Source organism: Brachycentrus maculatus, unplaced genomic scaffold (genome assembly GCF_059751285.1).
Source record: "Brachycentrus maculatus isolate JH-2025_06_01 unplaced genomic scaffold, ASM5975128v1 h1tg000085l, whole genome shotgun sequence".
NCBI classification, from domain to species: Eukaryota; Metazoa; Arthropoda; class Insecta; order Trichoptera; family Brachycentridae; genus Brachycentrus; species Brachycentrus maculatus.
In genome coordinates this window covers 896,147-922,269 of record NW_028280839.1, presented here as the reverse complement: position 1 = coordinate 922,269, position 26,123 = coordinate 896,147, and the positions used below count along the sequence as shown (strand labels likewise).

General features: G+C 29.8%; 1 protein-coding gene and 1 long non-coding RNA gene across 3 annotated transcripts in view; one reads left to right on the top strand and one right to left on the bottom strand.

The window, feature by feature from the left end:
- Positions 1 to 26,123, top strand: part of LOC148310924 (synaptotagmin-10-like) — a 150,112-nt gene that overhangs the window by 112,130 nt on the left and 11,859 nt on the right. For both annotated transcript variants that reach the window (XM_088257605.1, XM_088257607.1), the window contains exon 8: positions 24,181 to 24,301. In XM_088257605.1, the coding sequence (XP_088113731.1) occupies positions 24,181 to 24,301 (121 nt within the window). The remainder of the gene's footprint in view (positions 1 to 24,180; positions 24,302 to 26,123) is intronic.
- LOC148310925 (uncharacterized) lies at positions 16,021 to 19,317 on the bottom strand. The gene is made up of 3 exons (XR_015837332.1): positions 19,281 to 19,317; positions 17,962 to 18,044; positions 16,021 to 16,050 (listed from the first exon to the last, which is right to left on the bottom strand). It is a non-coding gene; the product is annotated as an uncharacterized LOC148310925 (long non-coding RNA).

Below are 26,123 nucleotides of genomic sequence, written 5' to 3'. Positions count from 1 at the left end.
TTATCCGACCGTATTGAAATTCGAAAGTTTATAGTTTAATATCTTGTTCGATATTTACATTTATATTTTTCGAGAGAAATTAATGTTTGTATAGCAAATGCTTTGGATATGAAGTCGAAGTTTTTGTAAGTTTGTGTTTCAACATTTTTTTATATTCCCCATGTTATATAATGGTCAGCACGCTCGGCTACCGTTCTGGAGGTTCCGAGTTCGATTCCTAAGGGGATTAAAATAAGAATAAGCTTTTTTTTCACTGTAATATTTATTCAATATTACTCTGGACTGGTACCTGAAGCGGAGGGCTGATCACTTTTCCTTCATATGTAAACGATCAACATAATACCGCGTTTATATAACGCAGTGCCCTATGCACCATTGGGGTGCGGATAAGGGTTTTATTATTTTGTTATTATTATTTAGTAATGAAATATTATTGATTTAAATGTATGAAGGTATAAAATGTCCGAAAGTTGTTAATGGAAAGATCTCCCGAGAGAAAAAAATACATATAAAATGTATTAACTGTTAAACTCTTATTTATTTATTTTTTAACTTCATGAACAGAAAATTATACACATCGACAGGCTTTTTGCCAAGAAGCAATATCGTAACCAACTAACCAAAAACAGACTGGCGATAATTGTCAAAACTTTTGATACATTATAAAGCTACATATTTGCAAACTGAGAATAGATAGTGCTTGAACATGAAGTATAAACGAGAAATAGAAAAATCATAAATAACAGTTTCTACATTTATCCGCACCCCTAATGGTGCTTAGGGGCACTGTATCGTATTGATGCAGTGTTATATAATCGTTACTTACGTGAAGTCACGGTGATCACTCCTGCGCTTTGAGGACCAGTCAAGGGTTTATTAGGGCTAGTAATATTAAATAAACATAAGAATGTAAAATCACTAATATTTATTTTCAACCCACCTGGGAATCGAACCCGGGACCTCAGCACGGTAGCTAAACACGCTAATCATTAAACCACAGAGGCGGACAAAATGAAGCAACAACTATTTTATACAATTAAAATTTAACTTTATTTTATAATCACTATAAATATTTTATTATAATGTCTACAGGTTAAAGAAGCGGTTAGCTTCGAAACCGATAGGCAGCTTGTGCACTACACGGAATTTTACCGTCCGACAGTCTGGTTTTGAAAAACAAAAGCGACTACGACAGTTTAGCGTGACCGAATTTATGCGCAGTGTATTTCATGACGACTTGTTTTGGAAGCTAAGCTTCCATCTTCAGATCTAACTGTAAGCATGTTTACATTTAGACCTGAAGATGGAAGCTTAGCTTCTGAAACTAGTCGTCATAAAATAAACTCAAGTGGTAAAAACATAAGTGTTTTATTAATAATATCATGTCTTACCACAAAATAAATGCCGAAACATTAAATAAAACAAATAATATACTCCATTTTTTATCAAATCGTATTAGCAAACCATGCCTTTGTCGAAGACTTTTAATTTAGTCTCCGGAAAAGGCAACCTTTGCTTTGGTATGCTGTTTTCACTCTAATCAGAGACTTAACGAAATTGAAAAACGAATTTTACATTTTCAACTCATAGCCTTAACCTTATCGTTTTGAGTTTTACTTTTATTTTTTTATATTATCCTTATTTTATGATCTACAGATTTAAAAAAAATCAATTTTCGTGCAATTTTTTTTTCAGACCGAACTTAACCCAAATAAACAAAATTTTACTTCTAACATTAAATTCATTGACGTTTTATCTCATCTCTTACGCAAATAAAAACATAGAATAAAAATTATTTTACTGCAAAATGCAACACTTCTACAAGACCACTTTTGAGTTTATGAATGTAAACACGGCTAGTTTTCAGAACTACTGATTTTCTCATCAACAAATGAAAATACAATGTTCGTATTATCACCTGTTGATAAGAACATATTAAATTTATTTACAACATTAATATCAAAAAATAATATTAAATTTATTTATTGGTTTGGCGTTTAATTTGAAGTTTAACTCAATTTTAATTTATGAGTTAATTGTTAAATCAATCACGGATTTTTTGAGTCTACTAAGTTGTATTTTATTGTTAAAAAAACACATAAAAATTAATATTGTGACAATTGTTTCACCTAGTCATAACATTTTTACACGAATGTCGTTTGTCATTCGTTTGAAAATGCCATTACTAGGCGAAAAAACTGTCACAATATTTATTTTTATGTGTTTTTTAACAATAAAATACAACTTCGTTGACTCAAAAACATGTGTTTGGACATAAGCAGGTAATTAATGAATTACCTGCTTATGTCCAACGACGTAATGTCACGTAATGTGATTTTGGTCAGAATAAAAGGTACATAAATAACAATAAATACATAATATATTATTTTGAGAAATATTGACTTTGAGTCATAAATGAAATTCTGAAGAGGGCAACAGGTTTTTGACGAAACTAGTTGGTTAATAAAAATGTGAGTGGATCAAAACACAAAGTCTTTTTATTTCTCAAAATAATATACCAATATGATCCACAAAGTTAATGCTTTCAATATTCAAAACATAAATATATGTTACTTTAATCTAAATAAATACGTTTTTAACACTCCGTGTAACGAATGAAGTAGCGTTCGTTTTCGGTTTTTGGCACATGAGTCCAGAGAGTGATTATTTTTATTGGATGAGGGTAGATTCAGGGGGTGAGAATCGACCTAATCTCAAATGCGTACAAAATTTTCCCTACAATGTCCATCTTTTAGCAGATTTTCACTAGAATTTTTATTTTGACCGTCATTAAAATTATTTCGAAACATAGGCGGTGTGGTTTAGAGGTGTTTATAATACATGTAGGTCAAACTTTCTCGAAAGTATTTTTAATATTATTTTAAGTACCTAACTAAGTTGTTCCTTAGAGACGCCGTATATAAATTTTATTTTGAAAGTTTCACCATATTTTGGTGACTCTTAGAACCAGCGTTATCCCATAAAAGAAAACTTCAGACTTGTTATATAACCTGCGCATATTTATCTTTCTAAATTATTCCGAAATTCATGGCAGAAAAATTCATCGCAATTGTTTTTACGTCACCTAGAGGTATTTTTATTTTTTAAAGATAAATATTTTGGTTTTATTATGTACGCTAATAGTCATATTTTTTTATGTATTAATTTTAAATGAAACACAGATTTTTTAAGTCTACCAAGTTGCATTTTACTAACAAAAACACATAAAAGTTCATATTGTGACAATTGTTTGAAAATGCCTTAACTAGGCGAAACAATTGTCACAATATTAATTTTATATGTGTTTTTTTAATATAATAAAATACAACTTAGTAGATTAAAAAAAAACTGTGTTTGATTTTACATTAATACATTGATTAAAATATAGTTCTACAAATTAAACGCCAAATCAATAAATAAAGTCATATTTTTAATAATTTGACATTAAATTAGGAATAACGTTATGATTAAAATATACAAAATAAATACTTGTAATAGACAAATTTCGAGCAAATTAATGTTAAGATGACTTGTTTCGCGAACTATAGATGTTGTTACTAGTCGTATTTATGTTAATATACTCAAAAGTGATCTTTTTCAAGTACCGTAGAACGGGGCTTATTGAACTTTGGTGTGTTACTTGACCCCAGTACAAAAAAAAACTGTATTTGGTCTACAATAATGAACGTATAAGTGTCACCAGTCAGGGAAACAATGAACCATGTCGATACGATCATTATTGTAGACAATCTACAGATGTAAATATTTTTTTGTTGTATATTTTTATAATATTAATTTATTTTTTAATTTCAAATATTTATATTTCGTACCATTTTCGTTAGCCATTGTAAAACAAAAATATTTTACACGTGTGTTAAATAAGGGATTACTTAAGTTTCATTTATTTTGAAATAATTCATCATATGTAATACGCAGTAACACATAATTTATTTACAGTATGTCATAAACATAAAGATTAATCTTATATATGTCGAAAAAAAACAATTCAAACATACTTCATTTTAGAAGTGATTTAACCCTCTTTTTATTCCTTGTTGAATGGGTATCAACTATTATACTGATACTTACATGAAGAAGATAATGTAAGTCTGGATATTTACAGGGCTTACAACCTATCAAAGACTGTTCTAAGTGATCTTTTTATACACGTGTAACATTCACAATTCTACCCATGATTGACAACCATACAAATCAAATTTCCGGTTTTAAGTACACATTTATATTTTAATTGACATCTTTTTTCACATGCTAGTTTTTGACACCATCTATGGTTGAGCTGAGAAAGATTTTTATTTAGCAGAGAACTTTATGAAATTTGTAGGAATATTCTCGAATAATTTTAAATGCTATATATTAGACGTTTGACAACATCAATCTATTTTTTTTATATATATTTATTTATTCATAATATTTTAACTGCGTCCAAACATGTTTTTTTAAAGAAATAACCCACAAAACCTCTACTTTTAGAGGCTTTTCTGCAAGTAGGATAATAAGGGAAGGCAAATCGCTTACTCCTTTCAAGCACCTCATAAATTAAAAAGCTTGATTTTTCAAAAGAACTTTTTTAAAATTTAAAAGTATAACACAATGTATTAAAAATAAATATCAAACTACTTATTGAACTTTTTATAGTGCAACAGATCTTTTTAGGTAAAACCTGAAGATTTTTTCTCCATTTGACATATTTATTATATTTAAAAAAATAATCAAACAATACCCTGTAGCGGGTAAATATTAAGTTTAAAATATGCCTCTTTTGCTGGGATACAGTACATTTTCTGAGCATTCCGAAAACATGCACAACTGAAAATTGACAATTTTTGATTTATGACGTTGTTGAAAGGAGTGTGCGAAATGTGAAAAAAAGTACCTCATATAGACCTTGGGAAATTAAAAATAAATCTTTCTTATTTATTTTGCAATTGAACCCACAATGCCAGTTTCGCAGTGGATCATATACCCAACTACGCCACAGCACTTGTCTGTTGATCAAGTCTTTTTTTAGGTTTGACTTACTTTTGCGTAACACCATCCATATGTTGTGTAAACGTCACGACTTTTCTTTTCGGAAAGTTTTAAACCCTTTTTTAAAGTCTGGTATATACTTTCTGTAATATATAACTCCTGTTGGTTAGACCCAAAGGATTAGTTTCCGGGATGTTTTTACGTTTATACTAACCAGAAATACTGTCACTGCGTTATGCGACTTCAAATAAGTTTGTTATGTTTAGTACGCAAATATTATACTGAGAAAGGTGTGCGTGTACAGGGTTACTATGGATGTCAAACGCCCTAAAAATCACATGAGAGAGATCTCATAATCATTTTGTATTTACGTGACTTTTTTTATCCGGATTGACAGGTGATTTTTTAGTTTCTCGCTACCTAACAATAAATTAAAATAATAAATAATTTTTCAAATTTATATGTATTTGAAACACTAACTTTTCTGATTTTCCGTTTTATAATTACAATCTAACTTTGTTTTAAAATCACTATAAAAAACAGTTTCCAAGCTAACCGCTCCTTTTCAGTTTTGATAATGAAGCGTTTAGCTTCGAAACCGGTAGACATTATAATTAAGTTATAATAAAATATTTGTAGTGATTTTAAAACAAAGTTACATTTTAATTAAAAAAATAATATTCAATGAACAATTTATTATGAAAATGATTAAATACCCTTATTTTTTTGTAATCAAACACAATTACAAACGACTAGTTTCGAAAACTAACAGATTTTTTCATCTACAGGTGAAAAGTCAAAACTTCATGTCCACATAGTAAATGCCGAATTAATAAATAAAATAATTAACCTCTCAAAAATATAATGAAGGAATGTGATATTCAAAGTAGTATGATATAAATAAAGAAATACGCCACAAAGCAACTTGTTTTTCATGATCAGACTATACTTTTAGCAAAATATTGTTTACTTTAAATAAACTACTTTAAAGTAGTAAATAAACTAGTTCTGAATTTCTCTTTGTTTACATTTTTTCACGTTTTTGGATTAACCGGGAAATCGATTATACAAGATTTTTTCCCTATCCATGTGTGTGTGTGTGTGTGTGTGTATTTTATCATTTTGCCTGTGTGGATATTTCGATAATCAATATTTATGCCCAGTGCCCTTTGCACCATTGCGTAACAAACTTCACTTTTCTGTATCTAAGACTTAACTTTGTTTATTTTTTTTAATATTCATCTATGAAACTTTTTTACTGATTGATTGATTACAACTAATGTGTTTCCTACTACCTCTGGTACTTAGAAGGGTTGCCATGGCGTGTCCTTGGCGGTTCTTAAAACTTTGTTTTGTTCGTAAATTTATTACATAGCTCTGTTAAAGATCTGGAAAACAAACAGAAAAATAAAATAATCAGATTACGCGTGCTCTACACAAATATTAATGGAGTGGTCGAAGGAAATTCAGCATCTGGCAAAATATCCTCCTAGCTAGTAAACAAATATAATGTAACATGGCTTTATTACACAAACATATGCTAAGTGAATTGAAAATGAGAACAAGATTTTTCATATAAATATATATATATATATATATATATATATATATATATATATATATATATATATATATATATATATATATACATATATATATATATATATATATATATATATATATATATATATATATATATATATATGTGTGTGTGTGTGTATGTGTGTATGTGTGTATGTGTGTGTGTGTGTGTGTGCGTGTGTGTAAGTGTGTGAGTGTGTGTGTGTGTGTGTGTGTGTGGTGAGTGTGAGAGTGTTTGTACGTATGTTATAAATAAAGTAATTAAAACTCTATAAAATAAAACAACTTTATTTTAACCACACTTTACCCAACTGGTTTCGACAAGAACCTTGTCATTATCAGGGTGTACGGAGTGCGTGGAAGTTTTTGGTATCGTAAGGGAAGGGTAATTAACTATAACCTAACTATGACTATTTCAATGTTTTTTAATTTAGTACACAAACCCTGATGATGACAAGGTTCTTGTCAAAACCGGTTGGATAAAGTATACCAATGAAAAGTGGTTAAAACAAAGTTATTTTATTTTATACAGTTTATAAAATGTGTCACAAAGTATCTGCGATAAACATTTAAGAAATCATTTTGACTCATTTTATTAGAACATCGTAGACGTAGGCGTCCAAATAAATAAATAAAATGTTGTTCAGTTCCTTGAAATACGTCGTTACTTAGATTAAAAATAAAACATTTATTTTTACCCTTGTGTATTATACTATTTGGGCTAGTTTCAGGAACTACAGATGCTTACATTTACGGTCTTAAACATAAACCCAGAATTTTCAATACAAAACCAAAAAAAAAAATATTTAAACATAGGTAACTCATGAAATTAGTCGTAACAATATGATACTAAAGTTGTAAAAAAATCAAGTGTTTTATTTGTAATTTAATCATGTCTTGCCATAAAGTGAATGCCGAAACAATGAATAATATAAGTCATTACTTGATTTGGTTTTTGGATTCAACCATTTGAAGCTACTAGGGAATCAATTTCTAGCTCCTTATGTATTTGCCAATTTTTCATAAAAAAAATACAAAGATACAAAAAATACCTATCATCAATTAATTTCATCTTCATTGGTTTTTCTCTTCTACATGAAATTTTCTTTTTTTGAGACTGAAAGAGAGAATTTTACCCGGACATTTCCTAGGATTTCTAACTAGTATAAAAGCTCCATAAACATCAACAGGAAAAATAGTAAGCTTCTGTTTTTACGTCAGAAGGTATAATATTATACGAGTATATACAGATGTGTGTATATGTACGTATACGCAGATCCTGAGCGTCCCTTTAAGGGTACATTACCGAACGAAATGGCGCCCTAACTGGGTCAGGGTTGCATTTTGTAGGCACTACTCGATCCCTGGCAAAGGTGGATTTACATAATATTTATTTTATTTTTTGTGGATATCTTCTTTTTAACGACCCAGAGCGAACGGGACGATGTTTTGTATTCAGGAAGGGTTTGTGTGGAAAGTTGTGTTCTCACTTGCGAAGTTAACGACAAGCGTCTGGAAATTTTTAACGGTTTCTTCCGCGTTACTTTTTGACAATTTATCAATGTAGCCAGGTGTTACTTTTATTATTTTTAATATAAATAAAAAGTTTATATTAATGCGTATAATTTTGTTGACAAAGAGAGAATTTTTGACTGCCGAATCAATTAATGAAATTGATTATGTATTATGTCATTTTGTGGTAATACTCGTATCTAAACATTTTAAATTTAAATTTTACTTGATAAAAACCACTATTTCTTCAAATTTATTGTGATACGTGATTCCATGCATTCCACATCTTTATGTTATAAAGAAAATCTTTACAATATTTTGAGTGTGTCCAAATACTTGTTCACAAATCTGGATTATTTCAAATTATAGAACTTATTTTTTTATTATTTTTTAACATCTCATCAACGATGAAGAAACAAATGGAAGTCTGGGCATTTACTGGGCTTACGACCGTCATAGGCTAATCAATAATGGGTAGAATTGGTGGATCTTACACGTGTGTAAAGTGATCACTTAAACCAGCCTATAAGGGTTGTCAGTTCGTAAATGCCCAGACCTTCGTATGTATCTTCATCTTTGATGAGATGTCAAAAAATAATAAGAATTTTTTTTATTTCATTTAGCTTTTAAAACTGCTAAAACCTATGTAAAAACGATAAGTCAAGATTTTTTATCAAATGCTGACTACATTTGCCTCGTTAAGTTGTTTTACTGTTCTTTCTTCACTCATTCGATCCACATGCCCAAACCATCTCATAGCACCTTTCTTTATTTTATCGATAATGCTTATTCTTGCATTCTTTGCATTTTGTTTTTTTTTTATTGTTATAATTTCAGGACGTTTAATGACTGCAGTCGATTATATCAATTATATTATAATTTCTTTAGGCCTATCATTTGTTAAGTTGCATTCATTCCGCCGAAGACCACCGGAGAGGTCACATGTCTGCTAACGCCCGATTTAAAAAAAAATATTTTGGCTCTTTTGCTAGTTTTATATAACATAATTTAAATAGACTTTTTAACTCCTTACCTTTCAATAATTCTTTACTTTTAAAAACTATAAAATTATTTCGAAGAAAAACTTATTTTTTCCTTGCAAAAACAGTGGTATAAGAAAATATCAATTACGCAAAACATTGACTTGATTTAGAGAAAATTAAGTTGCGACTTAACGAATGCTGGACCTTAATTTCATCTGCATCTCTTATCTGAGATATAAATTATCATTTCCAATTAACTTACATTTTGATCTGTGTATATGTATGCAGGTACTTTTGTTTGTTCGATTGTAGCAATTTACTTGAGAAAATTAAACTTGCGAGACGGTATCCTCTAAACACGCGTTACGTATTTGAGTTCAAGACCAATTTCACGCTCCGTGCATGTTCTTTGATGTTGCAAAGTTACCCCGGCGCGAGTTATCCCGACGTACCCACACAGCCTTGCGCTATTCTGGTGGAAGACTCGGTGCTATTTCGATGGAAGGCTGGGCGCTATTCCGATGGAGTGTTTTGTCGCGACACAAAATCTAAATAATTTTTTTTTTCTTCATTTTAAATTATTTTGCATTTCACAATGTAATACAAACACAAAAAAAAATTAAGAGAAATATTTGTATTCTTCTTCTTGGAGTAGGCCTTGTAGACTGTTTTTAAGAGGGATTAGCCTCCTACGATATCGATTCCCAGCTATCGATCCATCTATTTGGTGGTCTGCCCGGGAGTCGGCTACCATGGGGTTGGCCGTACAGTGCAATGTGGGGGAGTCTGGATGGTTCCATTCTCCTCACATGCCCATACCATTGTCTCCTTCGTTGCCTTTCCAATCTAACGATATCTTCGATCTCGCATATTTCCCTGATCCTAGCGTTTCTTATTCTATCTCGTAGACTCTTGCCTGATATGGTTCTTAGAGTCTTCATTTCTGATACTCTAAACGCGTTTTTTGTGTCCGCTCTACTTTCGATTCCATACGTAATGATGGGTCGGACACAAGTTTTGTAAATCTTGATTTCGCTGCCGATCGTCATCTCACGTCTCATTTGTGTTTTTATTATTTACACAGATATTTCGATTTCATACTATTCTGTGAGCCTAAGCGGCTTATTATGAGAAATAGATATCAAATTGTGGTAGAGTGGGTTCGAACCGAGAAACTCTGACTTAAGAGTCCGCGTCACTAACCACGGGACTAATACCCGACTATATACCCAAAAATAATACAAAAAGAAAACACAAAGGCATGGCCCGTGTGTGGGTATACATTATGTTTTAGATTATATTAAAAGACACTGACTAGAATACAATAGATGTTATCAGAAATAAAATTAGATTAATAGTGTTAATGTAAGCTGCAAATATTTGATTTTTACAGAAAATAAAAAATCAAAAAAATGAAAGTTAGAAAATATGTACTATTTGAGTTATACTTTATTAAGAAAAAGGAACTGAGATCTGTTTTTTTTTCAACAAAATAATTTAAACAAAATTTTGCGGGTCTATTTTAGGGGCGGAAATCGAATTACAGCCCCTGAAATGGAATGTTGGCACGGATGATGACAGAATAATAATTTTGATATTCGGTTTAGTTTAGTAATCTGTATATGGACCATTGTATGAAAGAGAGAGAAAATACGGAGTAAACCATAAATTAAGGGGGAATTCGCAGAATTCAAATCTAGACGTGGACGACCACGCAAGAGGTTGGTCGTGCCTTCGCGCGCGGTTTTTTAAATATACGAGTCTATATTGGAATTTGATTTTTTTTAATATATGGATGTGAAGGAAGCCAAGAATGTAAAAATACCAGTATGGCCATCCATCTTCTTTGCCTACCTCTACAGGGGAACACCGTGATTATAGTAGTATAAGTGTTTTAGTTATAAATCAATATATAGATATTAAAAAAGAACACATACTTACCATTTATGATTTATGCGATGGAATACAGATACAATACCCTAGTAATGAGATGAATTGAATGAAAATTGTCGAGTTATTTATAAATTTGACATTTAATTTGTCGAACTGCACTTTAATTTACGTATTACATATTAAAATCCAATACTGAATTTTACAGTCTACTTTTCTGTATTTTATTATTAGAAACACATAAAAATAAATTTTATTATATATATATATATATATATATATATATATATATATATATATATATATATATATATATATATATATATATATATATATATATATATATATATATATATATTTATATATATATATATTTATATATATATATATATATATATATATATATATATATATATATATATATATATATATATATAAATATATATATATATAAATATATATATATATATATATATATATATATATATTTATATATATATATATATATATATATTATATATATATATATTTATATATATATATATATATATATATATATATATATATATATATATATATATATATATATATATACACTGATTTTTAGAGTGTACAAAAATGTATTTTATTATTAAAAACAAATTGTTTCGCCTTGTTATGGCATTTCCAAACTAATATCACAAATGCCATATGCCATAACAAGTTGAAACAATTATGATTAATATTATTTTTATTTGTTTTCAATAATAAAATACATTTTTGTTCACTCTAAAAATCAGTGTTTGATTTTAATATATTATATCTATGTATATATATATTTATATATATATATATATATATATATATATATATATATATATATATATATATATATATATATATATATATATATATAAAATTATATATACGTGTATTTGAATCATCTTTAAATTCTTATCAATACTCTATTGTTAAAGTTATTCAATTGAGTCACTCTATTCAAAAAGTACTTATAATATGATTTATTATTTCATTGTACTTTTGGGTCCTGGCAGTCTCCGAAAATCTCCCCCTTCTCAGATTTTTTCGCTGAAAACCCCTAAAAGATTTCTTTTCTTTTTTGTCGTTTATGTAATCCGGCGGTAACATTTATTCCAACGGAAGTATTCACAGGCATAGACCTTTTTCAGTCCAGTCTCAATTTTGGATATGCTGAATTCTTGAAAATCACCTTTTATCTGAATATTAGTAACATTTCGCTCACTCCTTTCAACAACGTCATATTTCAAAAATCGTCAATTTTCAGTTTTGCATGTTTTCGGAATGCTTAGAAAGTATACTATATCCTAGCAAAAGCGACATATTTTTAACTTTATATTTACCCGCTACAGTGCAGAAAGTGTTGTTTATGCATTTTGAAGAAAAAGTATTGTTTAATTCATTTTTTAAATTTTATTAAATATTTTTCAAATGGAGAAAAAACATTCAGGTTTTACCTAAAAAGATCTGTTACACAGTAAAAAGTTCAATAAGTGGCTTGATATTTATTTTTAACACGTTTCACTACATTTTTAAACTTTAAAAACGATCTCCTGAACAATCATGTTTTTTATACATGACGTTGTTGAAAGGAGTGAGCGATATGTGGAGGTCCTAACCAAAAAGTTACATTTCCAATATTGCACAAAAAATCATTTAAATACAAATCTGTTCTGTTTACTGTATTCTATCGAAATCTTGATTAAAGTTGCGACAAAACGTGACCAATCCTGCGTTAAACCAATATGAAAACATTAAATCGCACCAAAACATAACAATTTTAAAAGCTAGAATTTCTGATTACTTAATATATTACTTAATATATATAATAGAAATGTAACGTGTATTGTGTTTTATTTTTATAAATATTTTTCTTGAAATCAATACATATTCAACAATAACAATAATGCCACAAAATACATTGGTACCTACATATGGTATTCCCAAAATTTTGAGTGTGTCGAAATACTTGGTTTTCTCCACCTAGGAGTTTTTTTTACATCTGTTGACAAGTAAGTGACACACTCAAAATGATGTAAAAAAAAGTGGAAAAAAATAGATTTAAAAAATTCTTCTTCTTCTTTAGCCTTCTGACCTCCGCTGCTTTATATAGGCCTTTTCCATATCTTTGGTCAAATTATAAGCTGCATAAAATGTTTAAAATCATGTTTTCAGGCGTTTCCCAGTAAGTAAAAATAATCCGTGGTTCGGATCTTGCAAACATCCAAATAAAAGGTCTTTGTTTGATACAAGTATTCTTGATCCAACAAAAATGGCTGTTGTTAACTCATATGTACTGTGTTATAAGATTGATCATATATCTAGGAATTCCAAAAAGTTGAGTAGCGTGGTTTTCAATCATGGGCAGAATGGTGAACATTAAACTATGTAAAGTGAAGTCTGGTAATCACTAGACTATGACAGGTCATGAGCCCTGTAAATTCCCAGACATCCATATTCTTCTTCAACTTTAATGAGATGTCAAAAATGCTATACCAAATAAATTCACGAATGAGAAATGATTACTGAAAAATTTTAATTCCAAAGATTCATCCCGTGAAATGGGATATCTTTTTGGATTTTCGACTGAACAGTTTTATGAGTTGAATTTCCGCCTAGCTTCAATATTTATTTTCTCAAATAGGTCGTTGCCTTGGGAATATTTATTTCTTTATTTGTCTTTTCCTCTTCGAATTCGTCTATTTAATTTTTATTTATTGTTTCGGCATTAACTTTGTGGTAAGACATGTTACAATGATTAAAGAAAACACTTCGTTTTTTACCACTTGAGTTTTATTATAGACTACATGTTTCAGAAGTTAAACTTCCATCATTCAGGTCTGTATAATAACTTTGTTAGTATACAGACCTGAATGATGGAAGTTTAACTTCTGAAACATGTAGTCTATAATAAAACTCAAGTGGTAAAAAACGAAGTGTTTTCTTTAATCATTGTCTATTTAATTTAACAATAAATAAAGCTATTTGCCCAGTAAAACTAAATATCAAGACTTTTTTATCTGGAAAAAAAATGTTAAATGAAATCCAATGTTAAATTAACTAGCTGCCTGACATAATATATACCCATTCGGGAAACCAAAATACGAGTAAATGATCTGAAAAATACTTCATGGAATGATATATATGTAGTGTTTAGTCATATTTTCTTATTTTGTTTTTACTTTATGTTTTTTTATATTTTCTCATTTGTTTATTTTAAAAATGAATTACCTTATGTTTTTCTCAATTATTTCTTTTAAATATGCTTCTTATGCCTATTTATTATACCTGTTTATTGTTTTTAAATTTTGCCAAGTATTAGTTTTGGTAATTTTTTAAAAATATTTTATATAACTTTATTATTTGTGTTCCCGTCTTGTTAACCTTAATCCCATGTCCCAAAATGAGAAATAGAAATGACTCATCGGGAATATTACATATATGACTTATGTATGTAATATGTTTTGAAAAATAAGTAAATGATCTTTATTTCAAAAAGATATATTTTTTTAACTTAGAGCCTTTTTTGGTTTTACGATCAAATTTTAAACATCAAAGCGATCAATTATTACAAAATAATGAGTAAATTAGTGCATAGGTTTAAGAATTAATTTTATATTGATATCTCAACATAGATGAAGAAGAATATGCATGTCTTGGGTATTTACAGGGTTTACGATCTGTAAGGTCAGTAGAAGTCATCACTTTATACAAGCATGACATTTACCGTTTTACCCATGATTGACAACCACACTGCTCAAATTTGACCAATCTCATGACGCTCTATGATTTTGTTCACAACATAAATATAAAATCTGGGTATTTACAGGGCTAACGATCTGTAATAGGCTGGTTAAGTGATCACTTCACACACTTATAATATTTAGCATTCAATCCATGACTGACAACCACTTTATTCAAATTTCTGGAGTTGTATATATGGATATCCTTCAATTGACACATTCTTTTACATGCGAGTTCTCGACATCTATGTTTGAGTTGAGTAAGTTTATTATTCAGTATAGATCTTCATAAAACCGCCTCCATAGTGTAATGGTCAGTATGCTCGCCTACCGTTCTGGAGGTCCCGGGTTCGATTCCCAGGGGGGTTTGTTAAATATAAGTGATTTTTTCACTCTAATATTTATCCAATATTACACTGGACTGGTACCTGAAGTGGAGGGCTGATCACCATTCCTTCATGTGTAATCGATCGAGATAACACTGCGTTTATATGAAGCAGTGCCCTATGCACCATTGGGGTGCGGTAAGGGATTATTATTATTTATTTTATTATAGATCTTCATAAAATGTATGTAAGATTATTTATTGATTAGGCGTTTAATTTGTAGAACTCCATTTTAATTTATGTATTGATTTTAAATCAATCACAGATTTTTTGAGTATACCAACAGAGAATATTACCAACAAATGTTTTAAGCTTTAAAATATTAATTCTCTAAAATATTGCCATGTCAATAAATTCTTCCTTTCCCAGAAAATAAATATAAGGGTACATACCTACATCCCCCATTAGCTACTGTTGTCTCCCATAAATTATTGCTGCACGTGTTAAAACTGTCACTTAGAATTGTATAGCTACATGAGGACCGTAGTCCATTTGATCTTCACATTCGTTTGATAATGCCCTAACAAGGCGAAACAATTGTCACAGTATAATTTTTTATGTGTTTTTGTTAATAAAATACAACTTAGTAGACTCAAAAAATCTGTGTTTGATTTAAAATTAATACATAAATATGTAAGATTAGTTTAATTAGTATCTAAATTCGAAATAAAGCATATATCATTATTTTATAAGAAAGTCCGAGTATCCCAGGGTTAGAACCTGGCATTTATTTGGCTTGAATGATCACTTTTACATACCATCTATTTACTATTAAACATTCATATTGCGTTATTTTTTTAATGTTGTATTTATGTACTGCTGTTGGATTCCTTTCGTATGCTAGTTATTATTTGTTAGATTTACAAGAATCACTGACGGTAGCGCCTTCAGTTGAGAATTTTGCGAATGTTTAGCTTACTCCAGTTGAACATATTAAATTAATTTACGCTGAAAGAAGAAAACACTTTACGGAATTGCAAAAGTTTCTCGATATTTTCGCAAAGTTGTAATTTTTATGAGATTTCCATCTAATTTTCCGCCGTAATAATCTTCAAAGGTCCGAAACGTTCGTATAATTTGTAATTATTCTACACAGATAACTACTTAATACTTGAAATACCCTACAATTAAGAGCACTTTTAAACTATTAAAAAGCTCATTACATTGTTTATTTTCTCTTTTGTGATATTAACAGGGTTCAATTCGACACAGATTTCAATCCCGTGGGATCTGTATTAGATGAGATTTGTATAAGACATGCGTAGTTACATATTTTTCAACTTTTTAATTTTACACATCCACCTTCACTTATTGTGGATATGTATGTATGTAACAATCTTATCATCATCGTTCACTTTGTGTAATAACACTTTATTCTTTGACATCTCATTAAGGATGAAGAAGAATATGGAAGCCTGGGCATTTACGGGGCTGATGACCGTCATAGGCTGGTTTAAGTGATCAATTTACACACGTGTAACATTCACCAATTCTACCCATTATTGACAACCACACTACTCAAATTCTTGGAAGTTCTATATATATGAATGAATTTTTAAGCATTGTTCTTGAATCACTTGAACTTCACTCGAGACATCTATTGGTGAGATGAGAAGAAGCTTTTTATTGAGCAGAAACTCTTTTATTAGTATTACTCACATATTAAAACTACTTTTTTAAAAACATTAATTCGTAAATAATGGGTTCGGAATAATCATTCCACTATCGTGTATGTATGTTTTATGTTTGTTTTATACATGTGTGTGTTTATATATTATTATATTAATCTTCTTTATCAAAGGAAGAAAGATTCACACAGCTGAATGCTGGGAACACGGTGAATGGTGCACTAAAATCAGTTATATGAAATAAAATCCTATCAGCTATAAATAAATTGACCGTACATAAAGAAGTCCTGGTTCCAACTCGTTTACAAAAACCACTGTTTATTCCCTTCATGTTTTTTTATGGGGTCTTAATATATATATTTATATATTAATTTTTTAACTAAACACAGATTTTTCGGTGTACTAATTTGTACGTTATTGTTAAAAAACACATTAAAATTAATATTTTGCCAATTGTTTCTCATAGTTATGGTGTTTTCAAACGAATGTGAAGATCAAATGGACTGACGGTCCTTATATAGCTATACAATTCTACGTACTTAAGTAAACGTTTTAACATGTGCTGTAATAATTTACGGGAGACAACAATAGTTAATGGGAGATGTTAATATATATTTTTCGTTTTAAATATTATACGAACTTAAAAGCGTCCAGACATCTCAAATGGATAAAATGACTCAAAATATTAACTAAATAAATTAACTAGTCAAATTATAATATAAGCTAAAATATTAAAAATGAAAATGATATTTTCTGGCGTTTCTCACGTGTGTGATTATATTATAATCCAGGATTCGGACCTCACATACTAATATAAGAGTTTCTGCTCAACAAAAAGCATCTTTTCATCTCACCAATAGATGTCTCTAGTGAAGTTCTTGTGATTCAAGAACAATGTTTCTAAATTGGTTCATAGATTTAGAACTTCCAAGAATTTGAGAGATTAGAGTGGTTGTCAATAATGGGTAGAATTGGTGAATGTTACACATGTGTAAAGTGATCACTCAAACCAGCTTATGACGGTCGTCAGTGCCGTAAATGCCCAGACTTCCATATTCTTCTACATCTTTCATGAGATGTCAAAAAATAATAGGATAAAATTAGTTTTTTTTGTACGGAAAATATTTTCAACAATATTCCTAACGCAAAGGAAATCAATCACACATCTCAAAAATGTCTTTAAAAATATATAAATAGGTATTATAACTTTTGTATTTCAATATCTCAATACCCGCCTAGTCCAATCCCATCAACCCTTAAGTGGTTCACGTATCTTCTCCCCCGTCGACTCATTACAGAGAACTCACCCACCTTCTGCAACAATACACATTATATAGGTCTCAAGACGCAGTATCGAAAACATCTCCATAGGGGTTGATATCCGTTCAGAGCCTTAACCTAACACCGTACCATTAATAAAGCTTTTTACGTAAAATAATTAAAAATAGTAGAGAAACCCAGATTTGTGAACAAGAATTGGTACTCACTCAAAATGTTGTGAATAAAATAACATTCATTTAAACCCTTATCCGCACCCCAATGGTGCATAGGGCACTGTATAATATAACGCAGTGTTATCTTGATCGTTAACACATGAAGGAAAGGTGATCTGCCCTCCGCTTCAGGTACCAGTCCAGGGTAATATTGAATAAATATTAGTGTGAAAAAAAAACATATTTATTTGATCCCCCTTGGGTATCGAACCCGGGACCTCCAGAACGGTAGACAAGCGTGCTGACCATTACACCACGGAGACGGATGAATATAATACGACTGGTAATAAATAATATAACTGGTAATAAATAAAAGTATAAGCTGCATAAAAATTCAAAGTCAGATTTTCAGACGTTTCCCAGTATGTAAAATAATCCGTGTTCGGATCTTACATACAAATAAAAGGGTTTCTATAGATGGCTGTTGTAAACTAAATCATTGAATATTATGAGATAAATCATGGTTGTATGACTTCCAATATTTCAGTAGTATGGTTTTCAATTATGAGTTGTAATAAGGTGAATATCACACTTGTGTAAAGTGATCACTTAACCAACCTATGACAGGTCGTAAGCCCTGTAAATACCCAGATTCCCATGTTCTTTTTCATTTTTGTTGAGATGTCAAAAATGTAAAATATGGCTAGCTAAGTATTGCACCCACCCTTTAGTTAAACTTGAATAAAAATTAAAATAATTTTTATTAATTTCATTAATTGATTCGGCAGTCACTTTGTGGTAAAATCTATCCATTTTTAATTAATGTTTTACTTAGTCAATACCACTATTTCTTAAAATCTACTGTGACACGTGTTTCGATGCATTCCGCATCATTTTCAAACACCGGTGTTTCAAATACGGTGTTTGAAAATGATGCTGAATGCATCGAAACACGTGTCACAGTAGATTTTAAGAAATAGTGGTATTTACTAAGTAAAACATTAATTAAAAATAATTATTATTAAATTAAATTAAACTTATAAATTGTCCTGATCTTACGTTTATTTTTTCATTATCGATGTGAAAAATTACTCACTCTTGAACCAACTACACTTACTTGAATGTTGAAGGAGTTTTAACATTATTGGAAGTTGAACATCTTCAAAGATTTTCATATTTCATTTTAGTGTTAACTTTCTCTCGGCAGAAAGTTTCAACATCTTAAAAAGTCATTTTAAGTTTACACCTGAAATATAAGAATTTTGTTTTTAAAACATAAGTACTCGTAATACTTTCAATCGGTAATTGTGTCAATTTCGAAAGAATATTTTAACCTGATCAAAAATTCAAATATCACTTTTGTATTGCGAAGTATTTTGTAATCATTTAAATTTTATTATTTTAATTGGGGCTTATCTAGCTTCTGGATTAACTGTAGCTTACATAATGTCCGCCTCTGAAGTGTAATGGTCAGCACGCTCAACTACCGTTCTGGAGGTCCCGGGTCCCAAATAAATGTAAGTGATTTTTTCACTGTAATATTTATTCAATATTACCCTGGACTGGTACCTGAAGCGGAGGGCTGATCACCTTTCCTTCGTGTGTAAACGATCAAGATAACACTGTGTTCATATGAAGCAGTGCCATATGCACCATTGGGGTGCGGATAAGGGTTTTATTATTATTCTTACATAATTCGGTTGATATACTTTAGTTATCCGTTAATAAAAAAATTTTTTGAGGAAAAAGTAATGGAAAAAAGTATATTTTTAAAAAAAAATTTACAGAATTTTTAGCGACTCAATTTTTATGTGAAGAATTTTTTCTTCAATAAAATTTATTTATTTACCTTTTAAGTAAAAAAAAATAGTGTTTTTAGACATATTCGATATTTTTTATTAAACTGTTATTATTTTTCCTGCTTTTTGTGTTTCTTTTTGAAGGGAACGTACTTTTTTTCTTTTTTTATCACTAACCCAATGGACCAAAAAACCTACTTCACATATATAATTATGTTATCAAATCATCAAAGATTACTTATATTTATATAAATAAAATTGTATCTGAATAAATTTTTAAATCTCTTAATGTAACAAATAAATAAATAAATAAATACACACTAAAACTACAGTTAACCCTCCTACAACGTTGACATGGGTGAACCTTTAGCTTAGGGAGTTTTATAGTGGGTTATTATTTTTAATTGTATTTATTTATTTATTCAAAATTCATCACAAAAAAATGCAATTCACCAGTTAGCTACATTATCTACCAATGATTAATTTGCGTTTTATTTGTGTCATTATGAAAGTCGAGGTAACGGTCGATATTAGGCGCCATATCTTACAGTCATTAACCTTCAGCTGAGCGGACGGGGCTGAGTTATCCCAGTTCATCAATCTCGCTTTATCCCTAATTTGGAACAGATGTACAGGACCTTAAAGGATTCCGAAAGAAAAGGAAAATACTTGATGGTTGTATCGAAAAAGTTTTTGGGGAAATATCGACTGAATCGAACCAAACGGGTGAATGACATATCAATACTTTTCAGTCTTTGAAACGCCATAACTTTGTAAAGGAGACTGACATTTATATATATATATATATATATATATATATATATATATATATATATATATATATATATATATATATATATATATATATATATATATATATATATATATATATATATATATATATATATATATATATATATATATATATATGTATATATATATATATATATTGCTGGTCAAATAAAACTAATTTGGAAAATACTACATACTTAGTTGTTATTTTTTCCATTAAATTCAATTCCACGAATAAATGTCATTACAAAATTTAAATTTAATGTATAAACGAATTTCCAAGACATTTTCAGTGTTTTCAAATACTTGTTCATAAATCTCGGTATTTTCTACTTAATAGTTATTTTTACACGTTTACAATTGTCAAACACAAGCCATTTAGGCTTACCAGAAAATATATTTTGTATTTTAAAAGCATTGTTAACTTTGTGGTATGGTAATATAACACTCTCCTTATCATTCATCGTTCACTTTGTGTAATACCAAAATAAAAGTGGCATTTCACAAAGTGATATTTTGTTTAATGAACAGTTTCTATGAGCAAATTTTCATATGTAATTTGTATTTTTTATCTATTGTTATTATTTCTTATTCTTTTATATTATAATCACGAAGGGCTGATTACGGATCACTTTTTCTTCATGTGTTAACGATCAATATATAATGCAGTGCACTATGCACCATTGGGTGTGGATAAGCGATTGAAGATTTATATTATACATGTTTGGTCAACATATACTCTGGACCCTTAATCCATTGTATATATATTTTACATTATGTAGAAGCGTTTGGAAATTAATAAAGGCATATATAAATCATGTTTAGATAATAGACAAACCTAGAAACTATTTGATTAGGGTAAGGCATCTGTATTGATAAGGGGAGGAAGGATTAAGATAAGGAAAAAGGGTTTTTCCTTATATTGAGCAAACACTTCAAATCTGTTTGCTTTCGTGCTAGAATATTGTAATTGAACGTAGTTTTTGGAATTGGTAAAATCGATATACATATTTTATTTTATTGTTTCTGGTTTTATGGAGAACAGAAAATGGAGATATTGATGTTTTTTTGATAAATTTTTATTTTATTTAGTTAAATAAAAATAAAAAAATAGCAAAAATAACACAGGGTAAAATATAAAATATTAAACAATAAACGGGTAAATTAAATAGGCATATTAAAAAATATATATATGGTAAGAAGCATGTTTAAAGTAAACAAATGAGAAAATAGAACTACTCACGAACGCAAATATCTTTCTTTAAAGTATTTTTTTTCAGTTTATTTATGTTGGAGGGGTTTTGTTTTTTATATGTCACGCAGCTGGTTAATTTGGGCAAAGTCAATATAGTTAGGACCTTACTCCAAGCATAGTTATGTTTATCAGCTCCACATTATTTCATTATGTATTTGTGTATTATAATGGTAAATTTCTATGTTATAATTCGGTTTGGTGTCACTGTGAGTCGTTTTAAACATTATTTGAGGCATTGTATTTGTAATTTCATATTTTAGGAGAATGTCAAAAGGTATTATGTTAGTGCTCAAATAAATGTATTTTACATGAGTCGTGTACGGTAGACGAAATATATTTCATTAATTGATTCGGCAGTCACTTTGTGGTAAAATCTATCCATTTTTACTTAGTAAGTACGAAAATGATGCGGAATGCATCGAAACACGTGTCACAGTAGATTTTAAGAAATAGTGGTAGGTACTTACTAAGTAAAACATGAATTAGAAATATATTTCTTTTAGTTTTATTAAATCAGTATGTACCATTTATCTAAAAAGTGTATATCACAGCCAATTAGGATAATCTTGCACACCGTATAAACCCAAATCACCCCAGTTAGAGGTCTTACCAAGTTCCGTGATTCCGCATATTTCTGCCCAATGTCCTTAATACATGATTTCATTTATGCACGGTTCCACACGGTGTTAAAAAAAAAACAAAATCTCAAATCGAATACGGACTGCACGATTTCAACCATAAAAGGTTTCAAAAAAGACATCACAGTAACATTCTGTATTAGCACAATGTGGGTATTATATTCATATTGTAGCTAAAAGCTTTTCCAGGAAAATCCGCAAGGGAAAACTTTTGCCTACATTCGAACAACTCTATTGAATATGGAAACGTATTTACACATTGATGATTATTCACGTACTACGGTATAACGTCGTTCAACGTCTAATACTGTAAATAAAATGAAAAACCCTTTTTAAATGTTATTTACCCCAAAAATATCGCGTTCTTTTACGTATATCTACGAGCGAATTATTATTAAAAATTAAAAATTTGTATTAATTTCTTTTCACACAACTAGTTTCGAAAACTACTGATGTTTTCATCGACAGAAAATCATCACAAAAACTAAAGTAAATAAATGACAGATCGTTAGTACTGTAATTACCCAGACTTCCAAAGCCCCATCAAAATAGCCTTGTGTATCTGTAATCTTTATCTTTAAAAAATTAGACTTTCTCAAAGTATGGAGATTTTTTAATTTATTGATACATGGTGGTGTTTTAAGGGATGAACCGCGAAGCCTTTGCTTAGAAGGCTTGTTTGCATGTAGGATAGTAAAAAAAGGGAAGGCAGAAGTCAAAAATACGTCACAAACAACAGAACCAATTGAAAATAAATATTTCTTGAATTCATTTTGAAATCAGCGGGAATCGAACCAGCGATGCCGAGTATCACTTATCTTATTAAGTAAACATAATCTCAAAATCATTATTAAAAACATTTTTTAGAACATCCTAACCCTTATACGCACCCAATGGTGCATAGGGCACTGCATCCTATTTACCCAGTGTTATCTTGATCGTTACTTACATAAAGGCAAGGTGATCACTCCTGCGCTTCAGGGACTAGTCCAGGGTTATATCATATAAATATTAGACTGTAAAATCACTAATATTTATTTTCATCTCCCCCATGGGAATTAAACCCGGAACCTCCAGCACGGTAGCTAAACACGCTAACCATTACACTACAGAGGTAGACAAAATATTTATCATTCTTTATCTAATTTTCAGCAATTATTTTTACCGCTTTAGATAAACGAGTAAAGGCAAAATAAAATAAATTGCCAAAAATGGACAAAAGGTTTCACGTTTTTCATGTTGGATTACAAATTAAAACATTAATTAATTTGCTGATCACTAAAATACTTTAAATTCTGAAAAAGCATACTCCAATGTACAACAGTAATTCAAATTAAATCCAAAATTGCAACATTGTGCTGTCGAAATTGCTCCATTTAATTAATGATTTTTTAATGAACGAATTCTTCTTCTCTGCCAGTACAAGTGTGCCAATAAAGTATAATTGAACGTCAAAGACTGATTACCATTATTGTGAAAAAGGAAGTATTTTTTACTCTGAGTATTTTAAAATTAAGTTCCTTTTTTCTTTAGGAAAAGGTGCAGCTAGGAGAATTGATGCTTTCCTTGTGTTACCTACCCACTGCAGGACGACTGACACTAACCATCATAAAAGGAAGGAATCTCAAGGCCATGGACATCACAGGATCTTCAGGTATTTAATTTTTTTTTACAAAATCTCTTGTAATATTAGTATTTAAATACTCACCAAATTTTTTGTCTACCGGCTTTGAGTCGTATCCATCTCTTTAACAGGACAATCATTATTTACACACGTACAACTACAGAAAATATTGATCACATGCGTGTTTGGTCTACCCGAGGACCAACATGCACTAAGGATTAGAGAACCTTGTACCTATACAAAATCTCGATGACTGATTATATGGTACACGAAATTACTTCAGTAAAAATGATTAAGAATAAAGTAAATGTAAAAAATATTAAAAATGTGTATGTTTATGTATATATATATACAAATATATATATATATATATATATATATATATATATATATATATTATATATATATATATATATATATATATATATATATATATATATATATATATTATATATATATATATATATATATATATATATATATATATATACGTTCAATTTTACCTTGGACTGGTACCTGAAGCGGAGGGCTGTTCACCTTTCGTTCATGTATTAACGATCAAGATACTGTGTTTATATGAAGCAGTGCCCTATACACGATCGGGGTGCGGACAAGAGTTTAAAGAAGCATACAGACATACATACATCTTTCAAAATTAATACAATATGGTTGTTCAAAAATGAGCAGAATGGTAAACGTTATGCAAGTGTAAGTGATCACTTTAGGCAGCCGAATACAAAATCGTAAGCCCTGGAATGCTCACACTTCTATCTTCTTTCGCATAAAAACGAAACACGCTTCGTATCAGTTGTGACATCTTAAGTATAAACTAATCTTGTATTTCGATATGAATTCTTTCAATAATTTCATTTTGAAAACATTTCGCCTTTCATTCAAAATGATCCCCAAACATCTTCTCCGCATATATTTACCCAGTAAGAGGCTTTGTAAAAGAGCGATGAATATTTCTCACGGTGGTTTGAATGGCTGAAAATCAATCCCGCCTAAATCCCTGAAAAACCCTTGAGGTAGTTGAAGAGAAATATAATATGTATTTTATTCGTTTTGGGTACAATAATTCCGAATGCAAAATACTAAATTTTAAGAGAAATTTTTTCACGTTTGTAATATATTAAACGCTATAGGGACGCCCACGTCGCGAATATCTAAGCGAATTGTACGAGGATATGGGGCGTTCAACGTATGGGGAGCCGAAGATTTAATAATATTATGAGAGGTGTCATTTGTTGCTGCAATCCACAAGATTAGGGACAAAGAGAGAATATGTATATTAAATAAAACAACAAAAAATATTGGTTCATCGAATTTCACTATATAACATTATCGATCCACTCCACAGACAATGGATAACATAAAAATAAAATAATTTATATCTTAGTGAGAGAAAAAAGTAACAGAGATCTTACGATATTGTATTTAAATCAAAAATATGCTCCCACATTCACAAACCTAAAAATAGTATATCGAATAATATATCCGCCCCCGTAGTGTAATGGTCACCACGCTCGGCTACCGTACTACAGGTCCCGGGTTTGATTTTAAAAGTGATTTTTCACTCTAATAATTATTAAATTTTATCCTGGACTACCTTAAGCACAGGGCTGATCACTTTTCCTTCATGTGATCAACATAACACTGCGTTTGTATGATAAGGAAAAAGGTTCGAAGAAGTATATTTAGTAGAAGTATATATATATATCTATATGTAAATCTAACTAACTAACTAACCGTCACGCCGCTTCCCCGCAGGGGTAGGCAGAGAGAATAGAGCGCCACACCACTCTGTCCTTGCAAACATTCTTCACCTCTTCCACGTTCATGCATCTCCTCA